The sequence below is a fragment of the Lichenostomus cassidix genome, unplaced genomic scaffold (assembly GCF_008360975.1).
Source record: "Lichenostomus cassidix isolate B80296 unplaced genomic scaffold, HeHo_3.0 unassigened_scaffold_chr26, whole genome shotgun sequence".
In the NCBI taxonomy this organism is placed as follows: domain Eukaryota; kingdom Metazoa; phylum Chordata; class Aves; order Passeriformes; family Meliphagidae; genus Lichenostomus; species Lichenostomus cassidix.
This window is the reverse complement of record NW_028147268.1, coordinates 26,552-39,798: the sequence shown is the minus strand read 5'-3', so window position 1 is coordinate 39,798 and position 13,247 is coordinate 26,552. Positions and strand designations below refer to the sequence as shown.

The 13,247-nt window shown below is 53.5% G+C and overlaps 2 protein-coding genes across 2 annotated transcripts in view; one reads left to right on the top strand and one right to left on the bottom strand.

The window, feature by feature from the left end:
* The window catches only part of TMCC2 (transmembrane and coiled-coil domain family 2), a 28,203-nt gene extending 20,443 nt beyond the window's left edge, over positions 1–7,760 (bottom strand). The window contains exon 1 of the mRNA XM_085044373.1: positions 7,507–7,760. Coding sequence (XP_084900499.1) covers positions 7,507–7,674 — 168 coding nt within the window. The 5' untranslated portion in view covers positions 7,675–7,760. The remainder of the gene's footprint in view (positions 1–7,506) is intronic.
* An 874-nt stretch (positions 7,761–8,634) lies between these two features.
* Positions 8,635–13,247, top strand: part of DSTYK (dual serine/threonine and tyrosine protein kinase) — a gene marked incomplete at its 3' end in the record, with an annotated part of 30,487 nt that continues 25,874 nt past the window's right edge. Inside the window, exon 1 of the mRNA XM_085044379.1 lies at positions 8,635–8,878. Within this exon, the coding sequence (XP_084900505.1) occupies positions 8,680–8,878 (199 nt within the window). The remainder of the gene's footprint in view (positions 8,879–13,247) is intronic.

Below are 13,247 nucleotides of genomic sequence, written 5' to 3'. Positions count from 1 at the left end.
ATATTAGTGGAAATACTAAGAATTGGTGGAAATATTGGAAATACTAAATGTTAGTATTTGGAAATATGAAATATTAGTGGAAATACTGGAAATATTAAATGTTAGTGCTTGGGAATAGGAAATATGAGTGGAAATATTGGAAATACTAAATGTTAGTAGTTGGAAATATGAAATATTGGTGGAGATACTAAGAATCAGGGGAAATATTGGAAATACTAAAGGTTAGTACTTGGGAATAGGAAATATTAGTGGAAATATTGGGAATACGAAATATTAGTGGAAATATTGGAAATACTAAATATTAGTACTTGGAAGTATGAAATATTACTGGAAATACTGGAAATACTAAGTGTTAGTGTTTGGGAATAGGAAATATGAGTGGAAATATTGGAAATACTAAGTATTAGTGGAAATTTTTGAAATACTAGATGTTAGTATTTAGGAATACAACATACTCGTGGAAAAACTTAGAATTAGTGGAAATATTGGAAAGACTCAATGTTAGTGCTTGGAAATACGAAATAGTAGTGGAAATATTGGAAACACAACATGTTAGCACTTGGGAATATGAAATATTCGGGGAAATATTGGACATACTAAATATCAGTGGAAATACTAAATGTTAGTACTTGGAAATACGAAATACTAGTGGAAGTATTGGAAATACCAGAGGTTAGTACTTGAAAATACCAAATAGTAGTGGAAATATTAGAAACACAATATGTTAGGACTCGGAAATACTAAATATCAGTGGGATTTTCCATGGACACACTGCCACACGAGCTCCAGGAAGGATCTGGGAGCTTTTCCCTGTGGGATTTTCCACAAGCCAAGCTTATAGGGGTGAAACTTATAGGGGTGAAACCCCAGGGGTGCCACCAACCCCAGTCCAAACTGGGATTCCCAGGCCTGGCTCCCAGCAGGGATGGGGATGTGCTGCTCCCCGAGGTCACCCTGTCCCTTTCCCCTGTCCCACAGCATTCCCAGGAGGCTCCCAGGGCTCGGGGTGGCTGGGAAACTCATGGAATATGGATGGTGGAACAGATCTGCTCCCGATTACGGCCGGGTCAGCCCGGCCAGGCTTCCCTGCAGCCACTGCAACACCCAGATTTGCATCCCGGGCAGATTTTGGCTGCTTGCCCTTCATGATTCCCTCTGGGAGGGAGAGAATTCCCTCCGTGGATCGGGGGGGTAGCAACTTCCAGCACTGCCAAAGGGCTCAGAGCATCCCACATCCCGAATTCCTGCTCCAGCAGGTGGCAGATAAAGGATTTTGGGGTAAGAAAAGCTCCTCTTTTCCTCAGGTAGGAGCTGGCGGATCTAAAGGCACAGCCCTGTCCCAATTTTGGAGTCATTTCAGAGTGGGGACGCCAATCCTGACCCTGCTGACGTCCAGGGCCACCTCACCTCTGCATCCTTGTCCCCAGGGATGCCATTTATCCCTGATCCCAAACCAGTGGGATCCAGGAGCTCCTTTTCGCTCCTCCTTGGCAAAAATTCCGGATTTTGGGAAAGCTGTGATGTTGCAGACATGACCTGCAGGAGCTACAGATGGAGGAAGATTTCATGGCCATGCAGAAAGGGTAATTTCTCCCAAAAATCCCAGACATTAAAGCCAAATCCGTAATTTTCAGCACACCTGGAATACTGACAAGGGATCAGCAGTTTGCATCCCCAAACTCTGCAGGCAAAGCCTCTCATCCTTCCCTGAGCCACTCAGAACGAAACTCTCCATCCTTTTTTACTTTTTTCCCTGGGAAATATATCACAAACCCCCATTGCCGAGCGATTCCCGAGGAAATAGCGATTTAAATTTTATTCTATTTATAGAGTCTCTATGGAAACAGAGGCAGCATCAGAGAGGTAATAACTCCAAACCCCCAGATTCCTCCCAGGGAGAGACCCTCGGAGGCACTGAGAAAAGTCCCAGGGAACAGAAACAACCAACTCCCTTCCCCGAGGGAGATGAAAACAAACTCAGAGCGGAGCTGCTGGCAGGAAAGGAGGGGAGATTGGAGATTTTCTTTTCTTTCCCGGCAGCAGCAGCTCGGGGGTGGCAACCAGATGCCCTCAGGGCTTCTTGGTCCAACAGCTCCTCCTGAGTAAATTCACCTTTTAAAACAAACCCTCCTCGGGCCCTTTCGGAGTTTTCCTGAAAGAAGCTTTCACGGGCTCGGCAGGCATGGAATTGCATGGAAAAAAAGGAGGGAAATGGAAAAAAAGGAGGGAAGCAGAGAGATCCCAGCCTGGAAGCCACCCTGGCAAGCTCAGGGTTTGTCTGCGTTAAGAGCTGTGAGTGGTGGCCACAAATGATTCCTCCTGCAGGGAATTTGCTGCTGTAAAAACTCTGTTTTCCCATGTTTTCCCAGGATATTTCAGCACTTCCAGAGCGGAGGCATTTTCCTGGCACGGAGCTGCCCGTGGCTCAGAGCAAGAGGCTATTTTGGAACAGCCGTTGCTCAATAACTGAGGCAATGGCCACGGAGATGAATTCCTCAGCGTGGACAGCTGTGAAGCACCGAGGTGAATCCAAAAATATCTTTATTTCTTTGGGCTTTTTCATCGACACAGCCAGGGTCTGCTGCTTGGCGGTGGGGATTTGTTTTATGGACTTGTCTAAGGTCCTGCTGCACCAAGAAGAGCTGGAAAAATCCCAATTTCAGCACAAACTGGGATATCTCACAGGAAATCTGGCACTTGGGTGAGGGTTTTGTCTCGGGCTGTTTGGCAGTGCCCTGTGCTGCCCTCGCTGTGCCAAGCTCTCCAGGGCTGCTTTTCCTGCTTTCCCACCCATCCTGAAAGCTCCCAGCTCCTGGCTGAAAGGTTGCCCAGCTCTGCCCCGACATCCAAACCCTTTCCTCGGCTTTCAGACGGACTCACAGCGAGAGGATCTGGTTGCCACGACCTCCCAGCGCAGCCCCGAGCTGTGAAATTCTGCTTGATTGTTGGAATTGTTAATTATTTACATCCCTGGCTGCAGCCAGGGCTCTGCAGCTCTTTGGAGCAGTTGCATGAACATGGGGGAAGTCTTATTTCTCCCCATCCCATCCCATCATCCCATCCCATCCCATCCCATCCCATTATTCCATCCCATCCCATCATCCCATCCCATCCCATCCCATCCCATTATTCCATCCCATCCCATCATCCCATCCCATCCCATCCCATTATCCCATCCCATCCCATTATCCCATCTCATCCCATGATCCCATTCCATCCCATTACCCCATGATCCCATCCCTCAGAATTCCAGTTTTCAGGCACAAGGGGAAGGCCATGACCCCCAAACTGCAGCAAGAATCCTGGCAGATTTTGCTCATCCCTGCATGGAATTGCCACTCCTCCAGCTGACTCTCCTCAGGAAGGACCGAGAGGGTCCTGGCAGCACCCAGCACCCCCAAACCAGGCTGGGGGACAGAGCTGTCCCCTAGGGGTGACAACCAGCCTGGCTGCCCCATCTGTCACATCTCCCCGCCGCTCCTCCCGCTGCCACAAACGCCGAGGGAAACGTGGGGATGTTCTAAAATGGCAAAGCCAGCACTCCCCCACACCCGCTGCTCCTGCCGGGGACAGCGTGAGAGCAGCGACATGTGACAAACGTTAGTCACGCTGGGCAGGGCACTACCGGCAGGCTGGAGTGACAGCAGAGCTCTGGGAACGAGCTCGGGAATGGCAGGGAATGCTCTGCCCGGGTGGGGATCCAGCCAGGAGCTCCCTGGTCCCGGTGCCAGGTGGCATCTGCAGGGGGACATCTGGGCGGGGAGGAGCCAGCTGTGCCAGCTGTGCCCCTGGGGGGACAGCCAGGGGTGGATGTCACCTGTGAGGGGAGGCTGGGAGATGGAATCCAGTGGGAAGGGAGGATGGGGATGCTGGGAGGTGAAAGGGGAACAAGGATGGGGATCCTGAGAGCTGGAATTGGGTGGGAAGAGAAGATGGGGATGCTGAGAGGTGAAAGGAAACAAGGATGGAGATCCTGAGAGCAGAAATTTGGTGGGCAGGGAGGAAGGAGATTCTGAAAGCTGGAATTTGGTGGAAAGATGAGGAGGGATCCTGAGAGCTGGAATTCGGTGGGAAATGAGGATGGAGATCCTGAAAGCTGGAATCCAGTGGGAAAGGAGGATGGGGATCCTGAAAGGTGAAAGGAAACAAGGATAAGGATCCTGAGAGCTGGAATTGGGTGGGAAATGAGGATGGGAATCCCGAGGGACAGGATCTAGGAGGGCTGGGACCCCAGGCATGCAGCAGCACCTCTCCCTGCCGGGATGCTCCGTGCAGATCAAGCATTCCACCCTCAGATCTCACCCCTCTGCCCTGCCTGCCACAAACTCCAGGGAAAATCCAGCCTGGAAGGATGCTTTGCTCCCCCTGGGAGAGCAGAGACCCTCTGGAGTCCTTCCCTGCAGCCCGGGAGCTTTGGGATGGAGGGAAATGATGGATGTGGCTGCTCCAGGGATTGCTCTGCTCTGCTCCAGCTCTGCCAGCAGCTCCAGCCCGGGAGCCACAGGGGAGCCAGCTCACCTTGCCTGTGTCCTTTCCATGCCCAAACGTGCCTGGGAAATTGTTAATCCCAGGGATTGAATAGAAATGGACCCGAGGGTTTGGAAAAGGGAACTTTAGGGAGGGAATTTGCATCCTCCCTGTGCTGCTGGGGGTGGGATGGTGAATCCCATCTGGGGATCTTCACCCCCACATGCATCCCTTCTGAGCCAGGGATCCCCAAAAAAATAAACCAGAGGATTGGGATTGATCTGCTGGGAGGGATTGGAAGGTTGGTGCTTCACCCTGTGCCCTGCAGCCCCTCCTGTCCCAACCCTGCTGCTGCTCCCAGGGCTGGGAATGTCCTGTGGTGGGACATCATCCTTCATCCCCCCCTCCTCAGGAGAGGCTCTCCAGCTGCACAAAGCCCTGGAGAAGCTTTCTGTCCATGGATGTGGGGTTTGGATCAGGCCCTGGGGACAGGGCAGAGCTTAGGCCAATGACTGAATTCCTGGCTTTTTGGTTCAGGAGCCAAGACTGTGAACCTGCAGATGGGAATGAGGTCAGCCTTCAACCTCCAGCCCTGAGCCAGATCACACTGTCGGGGAAAACAGACCCAGGGAGGAAAACCCTTGGCTCAGGGGAAGCAGGAGTGGCACCAAGCAGGGGTGGGATGGCAGCCACGAGGAGCTGGAAACCTTTATTTGCAGCACAGATCCAGTCACTCGGCAGAAATCCCCGCCACCGACGGGTTTCTGAGCAGAGCTGTCACACAGCAGCTTTGCTCCTTGCCAGAACTTCTTTTTCCCCCTCGTTTTCCCTAAAGGAAAGGCAGAGGAGCTGGAGACAGGGCTGGGGAAGGCAGAGCTGCCACGGATCTGCTGGAGTTCGGGGATGGAGATGACACGAGGCAGGCTGCTGTTTCCAGGGTGTCACCTCAAATCCATCTCCTGCTGGCACGGAAGGAGAGCTTCCCCTCATCCTTCCCCATCCATGGGTTTGGAGCAGGGACCCACCAGCAGCTCCAGAGGAGGGTTTGGGGCAGGAAAACTCAGATTTATTCCTGCTGCCACTCGCTGTGGCTGGCTGGTGGCTGTGGCAGAGTGCCCAGCCCGCTGTGGGCAGCAGCCAGACCCAGCTTTTCCCCGTGTCCTGCCCGCTTGGAGGATTTATTCCATGCAGGTAATTAATTGCTGAGCTCTGAATGCATTAAAGGTGAGCGCTGGCAGCAAACCTGCGGGAAGGGATGGCAGGCAGCTCGATAAAATCAATGGGGTTTGGCCTGGGATGGGGCTGAGCTCCAGCTCAGGGCTGGATGTGCCAGCCCTGGAATGTCTGGTGAGGTTGGCACGGCCAGGGGAAGCTGCAGCTCCTTCTGCCCCACATTGCCACCCTTTTCTGACCCTCTGTGCCCCAGGTGGGACAGGGGAAGGATGGGGGATGGGAAACAAGAAGCCAGGATGGCCCTGAGCACCACATCCCCGTGGATCATGGAATGGTTTGGGTGGGAAGAGACCTTAAAGCTCAGCTTGGTCCACCCTGTTCTCCACCTCCCACCATCCCAGGCTGCTCCAAGCCCTGTCCAGCCTGGCCTTGGACACTCCCAGGGATCCAGGGGTTCTCTGGGAATTCCATCCCAGCCCATGGATGTGCCTGGCCCTGGCACGGGGCTCTCCCCTCCAGCTGCACCCCACAGCAGCCACCCCACAGCAGCCCGAGGAGCAGCAGCTGCTGCTCAGACCTCGAGGGGAAGGAACTGGGTGAGACCTCCAGCAGCCACGGAGCTCCTGGTGCTGAAAGCAGCTGAGTTTTCCCGTGGGAACAGGGATTTTCTTCCCCTTCTGGAAGGGATGCCTGCAGTCCTGGCCGTGCTTCTCAGCTTCCCCGTGACCTTGACCGCGCTGGTGGCACCTTCGGGGCCACCTGGGGTGTCACAACACGGCGCTCCACCCCGGATCCGTTTCCACTGCCGTTTCCCACTTTTTTCCAGGTATTTTGAAACCGAGGAGTGGGAGCATCCCCTCCATCCCACCGCGATCCCACCCGACCCACGGCATTCCCACGCCTGCAAAGCCCCGAAGTTCCACGCTGGGAATTCATCCCCGCGGGATCAAACCCCACCAGCAGGACCCTGTTGAACAGCCAGGGGTCAGAGCTGCTTTTTCCCCAAATCCAGGGGGATTTTCTGCCTGATTTCACGCCGGACCCTCCCTCCAGGCTGGGCTCCCGCAGCGCTGCAGTGCCGCGGGGTTTGTTTGCCTTGTTTTCCTCCTCCTCCGGCCCCAGCCCCAAGGCCCGGCAGGAGCAGCCTGGGGCCATTTCTACACCGTCACTTCCCGGTGCCGCAGCACCGGATCCTCCCGGAGCATCCCCCGCCGCTCCCGGCTCGGATTTCCCCCGATCTGCGCAGCCCCCAGACCCCTGCTCCCGGCTTGGGACCGCTTCATCCCGGGAAAATGCTGTCCCGGGAGGGTCCTCACTGCGGGAGCAGCCTCAGCCTCATTCGAGGAGCATCTCCATCCCGACCCCAGCAGCATCCTCCCCCCAGGAGCATCTCCATCCTCACCCCAGGAGCATCCTCACCCCAGGAGCATCCTGTTCCCAGCGACATCTCCATCCCAGGAGTGTCTCCATCCCTGGAGCATCCTCATCCAGAAGGATCCCCGTACAGGAGCATCCCCACGCCAGGAGCACCCTAATCCCAGAAGGACCCCTGTGCCAGGAGCACCCCATTCCCAGGAGCATCCCCATCCCAGGAGCACCCCATTCCCAGGAGCATCCCCATCCCAGGAGCATCCCCATCCCAGGAGCACCCCAATCTCAGCAGGATTCCCATCCCAGGAGCACCCCATTCCCCGGAGCATCCCCACCCAGGAGCGCCCCGATCCGGAGCCATCCCGCATCCTCCAAGGTCACACCTGTAGGACCGCGGGGGGTGCGGATGGTGGCCCGGCCGAGGTCCATCGCACCGGTGACCACCCGCCGCTCCCGGCGGATTTTCCCGTCGCCGTGTCCCGCCGCGATGCTCACCTTCAGGTCGGGCGGTTTGGAGCGCGCCGGCGGCGGGACAGCGCCCGCCTCGGGGCTCGCCGCCGCCTCGCCGGCCTTGCCCTCCATCGCGCCGTGACCGGGCGACTCCCCCGCCGCGCCGGGATCCTCCTCGGGCTGCTGCAGCTCGTCCGAGCGGCACCGCTTCATCCCGGGAGCGCCGTGCCCGCGGCGGCCGGGGGAGCGCCTAGGGCCGCGGCGGCGGCGGCGGGCGGCGTCCCGGCGGCCGCTGCGGGGCCCGCGGGCTGCGCGGCCCCGGCCCGCCCGCCCCGCCGAGCCCGGGCCGGGCGGCGGCTCCGCGCCGCGGCGGCTCCGCGCCCGCCGCCGGCACCGGCATCGCCGCCGCCGCCGCGCCTGACGGACAGCGCAGCCGGCCAATGGCAGAGCGAGGAAGGAGGGCTTCCGCCTACTGATTGGCGGTGGGGGTGAGAGGGGCGGTGCCGGAGGGTGGAATGAACCAATGATGACTCGCGGTGGGCGGGGCAGCCGCTGGCGATTGGCGGAGGCGGAGCGGCGCCTCAGACGGGCGCGCCGCCTCCTGCCGAGCCGCTCCGCGCAGCGCGGGATGGAGGGACAGCGGGCGGCCGTTCCGCTTCCCCTGCTGCTTCCCCTTTTTAAGGACATCATTTCATGGCCGCTCTCTGTTTTTTGAGTGGTTTTCCTCCCCCCCCGCGGGGGTGCGCAGAGGCCGCGGAGAAAGGTCGGCGGCCGCTCGCCGAGAGACTACAACTCCTATGAGGCTTTGCGGCGCGGCAGACTACAACTCCCGGCGTCCCCCTCGGCACGCAATAATAAAATACAAGGGGATGGGAACGAACTACAACTCCCGGCGTCCCCCTCGGGGTGTAATAATAAAATACACGGGCATGGAAACGAACTACAGCTCCCGGCGTGCCTTGCGCGCAGGGTGCGCCCGGCCTCCTCCCCCTTTGCCCTGCGGCGCGCCGATAAAGGTTCCGCGCACACGCAGCGCGGCCGGCGGCGGCGCTTCCCCCCGGGAGAAGGCGGCGGCCGCGGGGGTCGGGGAGGCGGGAGGGGCGGGGGGGATGGGGGGGGCACGCCGCCGTTAACCGCGGGGAGGTTCCTCCCGGCGCGGCGGGCAGGCTGGCGGGGCCGGAGCGGTGGGGAGGGGATAGCGGGGCGGACCCGCAGGAGATGGAGGGCGAGGGGGGCCCGGCGTGGCGCGGCGCCGGCAGGGAGCTCGGCCGCTCCTTCGCGCACTACAACCGGCACCTGGCGCGGCTGCAGCACAACCTGCGCGACACCAGGAGGTTCTTCCGCGACGTCAAGTGCTCGCAGGGCCAGCCGATCGGCGGGGACGGGGATGGCGGGCCCGGGGATGGCCCGGCGGCTGGTGAGGCGGCGGGGAGGCCTGGCGGGCTGAGGGGGTGAGGGTGAGGGGTTTGGGGAATTTTGGGAGGGTTTGGGGGGCAGTGAGGGGTGGAACTGCGGGGTTTGATGGGGTTAAAGGGCTGCGGTGCCCTCAGGGTGTCAGACGGGATGTAAACAAATCGCCAAGCCGAAATTCCCGTTTTTAGGAATAGAATATTGGACATTTATTAGGAGGGCAAAGCCTTGCGGAGTGGTTGGTTTGCCTTTTTCTCAGTCCCTCACTCTATTCATTTTAATGTGTGTTTAAGTACTTTCTGTAACTGTTACATATTCATTAAGTCCCCCCCAAAAAATATTTACACTCCAAAAAAATCTATTTACACTCGAATAATTCCTCCTTCTTCACTCTTTGCCCCTCTCCGCCAGGCTGGAGATATCTTGTTTGTCTCAGAAGTCTAAAGAAGTTTTCTTTAGCTCTGATTCAATTTATTGACACTCTTCCCAGGGAGGTGTGACTGTAAATCACAGATTTCCTGGGATGCATGAGGTTTATTTCTTTTTATTCCTTCAGGACATCTTGCTCTCTGCCTTTGTGGCTTAAAAGACATTTATTCCCATGTATTTCTCACCACATTTCTAGCATATTCCCAACTATTACATAGATATAATTCCCTCTAACTTTGTTTCTACTTAACTCTATTTTATCTAAGTGCTACTTTACACAGTACTTTATAATTTATAAATGCTAAATTCATATCTGCCAAAGCCAACATTCACTGTCTCCTAATTTATCACAGAGGCTTCAGGCCAGCAGGGCAGGGGGGGATTTAGGGGTGATTTTGGGGGGATTTGGAGTGGATTTGGGATGGATTTTGGAGCAAAATGTTCTCCCCCTGCCCAGGCTCCCCAGGAATGGGCACAGCTGAGGCTGCCAGAGCTCCAGGAGGGTTTGAAAAATGGGATTTTGGGGTGTCTGGGCAGGGCCAGCAGCTGGGCTGGGTGATGCTGTGGATCAATTCCCGCTCAGGAATATTTCATGGTTTTATGATGAGGATTCTCTGCCCCTCTCCTCACCCCTCCTGCAGCTCCAGCCCTGTTTTCCCCAGAGTTCTGTCGCTTTTTTGGGAATGTTTTCCTCCAGGGTTTTGATCATCTTGATTCTTTTGGCTTCTTGGGGAGCTGGGAAATCAAAACCTGCATTAGGCACTCACAGTAGAAAATCGATAAAGACACCAAGGAGCAAAAAAACCAATTTATTTTCTGCTAATTGTGGTTATTTCCCTTGCTCTGCAATAATTTGGAGGGAATAATGCCATTATTCCCTGCAATAATTTGAAGATAATGCCATGATTCCCTGCAATAATTTGGAGAAAATGCCATTATTCCCTGCAATAATTTGGAGAAAATGCCATTATTCCCTGCAATAATTTGGAGAAAATGCCATTATTCCATGTGATAATTTAGAGGGAATAATGCCATTATTTCCTACAATAATTTGAAGAAAATGCCATTATTCCCTGCAATAATTTGAAGGAAATAATTCCATTTTTTGGCGACTCTCTGGCCATCTGCTGCTGTTGACAAACAGAGCTGCTGGTTGCACTTTCATGGCTCCATAAGACTGTCTCGTGAGAGGAGTTTGGTGTGACGTGAGAAAAAAAAACCCATAAAGATCTTCTTCATTCATCCCCAAACCTCCTCATGAGTCATCTTCCCTTGGCTGCTCAGCCCAGGATTCCTGTCCCTGCTTGTCTTGCACTCCTAGTTGTGGTTTTCAGGGTTTTGGAGTGTTGAGGTTTTGCTGTCTGTGTGTGAAAAAATGTGGTTTTGGTGGATTTGGGGTTTGTTTTCACCACTGTGGGGTTGGAGGTGGAGAGGTTTGGAGAAGTGGAGGTTGGAGGTGGAGGTGGGGAATGCTGGAATTCCCCAGGATTTTGGGAAGTGCTGAGTTTGGGGTTTCTGCAGTGATGTCATTGGGCTGGGGAGCAAGATTTTGGGAAGATTTCGGGTTTTGGAGTGTTGAGGTTTTGCTGTCTGTGTGTGAAAAAATGTGGTTTTGGTGGATTTGGGGTTTGTTTTCACCATGGCAGCAGTGTGGGGTTGGAGGTGGAAGTGTGTTGGGGAATGCTGGAATTCACCAGGATTTTGGGAAGTGCTGGGTTTGGGGTTTCTGCAGTGATGTCATCGGGATAGGGAGCAAGATTTTGGGAAGATTTTGGGTTTTGGAGTGTTGAGGTTTTGCTGCCTGTGTGTAAAAAAATGTGGTTTTGGTGGATTTGGGGTTTGTTTTCACCACTGTGGGGTTGGAGGTGGAAGGGTGTTGGGAATTCACCAGGATTTTGGGAAGTGCTGAGTTTGGGATTTCTGCAGTGATGTCATCGGGATAGGGAGCAAGATTTTTGGGAAGGGGGAGAGCCAGGAGAGGATGTTTGGGATTTGGTGGAAATTTCTGGAGGAAAGGAGGATTTGGGGTGACCTGAAGGAATGGAGAGGAAAAATGCAGAAGGAATATTTTAGAGGGATGGAGGGACAGGAGAAGGAATATTTTAGAGGGATGGAGGGACAGGACACAGGGAATGGCTTCAAACTGCCAGAGGGCAGGGAGGGATGAGATTTTGGGAACAAATCCTTCCCTGTGAGGAGCTGGAATGAATTCCCAGAGAAACTTTGGATCCCTGGAAGTGTCCAAAGCCAGGCTTGGATCACCCTGGGACACTGGAAAATGTCTTTTTCCCCCTGGGGACATTCCCAGGTACCAGAAGATTTAAGAATCCCAATATTCCTTGACTTTTCCCCCAGAATCTCCCCTCAGGCTGTCCCAAAACGAGAGGAATTTTGCCCAAAGCCTCCTGCTTTGTGCAACAGGGAGGGAGTGGAGTGGACAGGACACAGGGAATGGCTTCAAACTGCTAGAGGGCAGGGAGGGATGAGATTTTGGGAACAAATCCTTCCCTGTGAGGAGCTGGAATGAATTCCCAGAGAAACTTTGGATCCCTGGAAGTGTCCAAGGCCAGGCTTGGATCACCCTAGGACAGTGCAAAATGTCCTTTTCCCCCTGGGGACTTTTCCAGCTACCAGAAGATTTAAGAATCCCAATTTTCCTTGACTTTTCCCCCAGAATCTCCCCTCAGGTTATCCCAAAAGGAGAGGAATTTTGCCCAAACCCTTCAGTTTTGTGCAGCATGGAGGGAATGGAGTGGACAGGACACAACGGGGTGGGAAAATAAACTCTGAAATCGAACGTGGATGTCTTGGGAACCAGCCAGAGGTGAAGGGTTTGCTCTGGAGGCACCTGCAGAACGAGTTGTGACAGCGCAGCGAGGGAAATTCCCTCCAGATCAACCCCAAAACCAGCCTGATTTGAGCACTTTGACCAAAAAACTGAAGGTTTGGAGGGGTTTTTTTGCCTCATTTTAGGGATTTTTGAGGAAATCTGAGCAGGAGCAGTGAGCCAGGCGGGAAATAAATCCTGCTACTTCAGGCAGCAAATAAATCCTTTTATTTCCCACTTTTCCCTTTCTCAGGAAACCTCCATCCCTCCCAGATTGCTACTCTGAGGTTACTCCTGCTAGTAGCTAAATCCAGGGGCAGGAATTGCCTTCCAGCTACTGTTGGAGAGGGAAGGGAAAGTCCTGTTTGCTCTGTCTGCCTTCCCCAGGGAGTCAGCGGAATCCTGACTGCTCTCCAGGAGAAAATCAATGGCCTGTTGGGAGTGTTTTCCTCGAGGGTTGGGATGATTTTGAGGGTTTTTTTTGGGTTATTGAGGAGCTGTGGAAATAAAATCTGGGTTAGGGACTGGATTGGGAAAGTTGCTAATGGAAAAAAAATCAGTTTAACTGAATTAGGGGCTTGCAGTGTGGAATTGGTGAAGATAGTAAGGGAAAAAAATTAATTTATGTGGAAAAAAATCAATTTGCCTGAATTAGGGACTCACAGTATGGAATTGGTAAAGATACTAAAGGAAAAATATCAATTTACCTGGAAAAAAAATTAATTTACCTGGAAAAAAAAATCAATTTTCCTGAATTTTGCAGTGTGGAATTGGTAAAGATAGCAAGGAAAAAGAATTAATTTATGTGGAAAAAAAATCAATTTACCTGAATTAGGGACTCGCAGTGTGGAATTGGTGAAGATAGTAAGGGAAAAAATTAATTTACATGGGAAAAAAATCAATTTACCTGAATTTTGCAGTATGGAATTGGTAAAGATACTAAGGGGAAAAAAAATAATTTACGTGGAAAAAAATCAATTTGCCTGAATTAGGGGCTCACAGTGTGGAATTGGTAAAGATATTAAGGAAAAAAAATCAAATTACCTGGAAAAAAAATCAATTTACCTGAATTTTGTGGTATGGAATTGGTAAAGATACTAAGGGGGAAAATATCAATTTA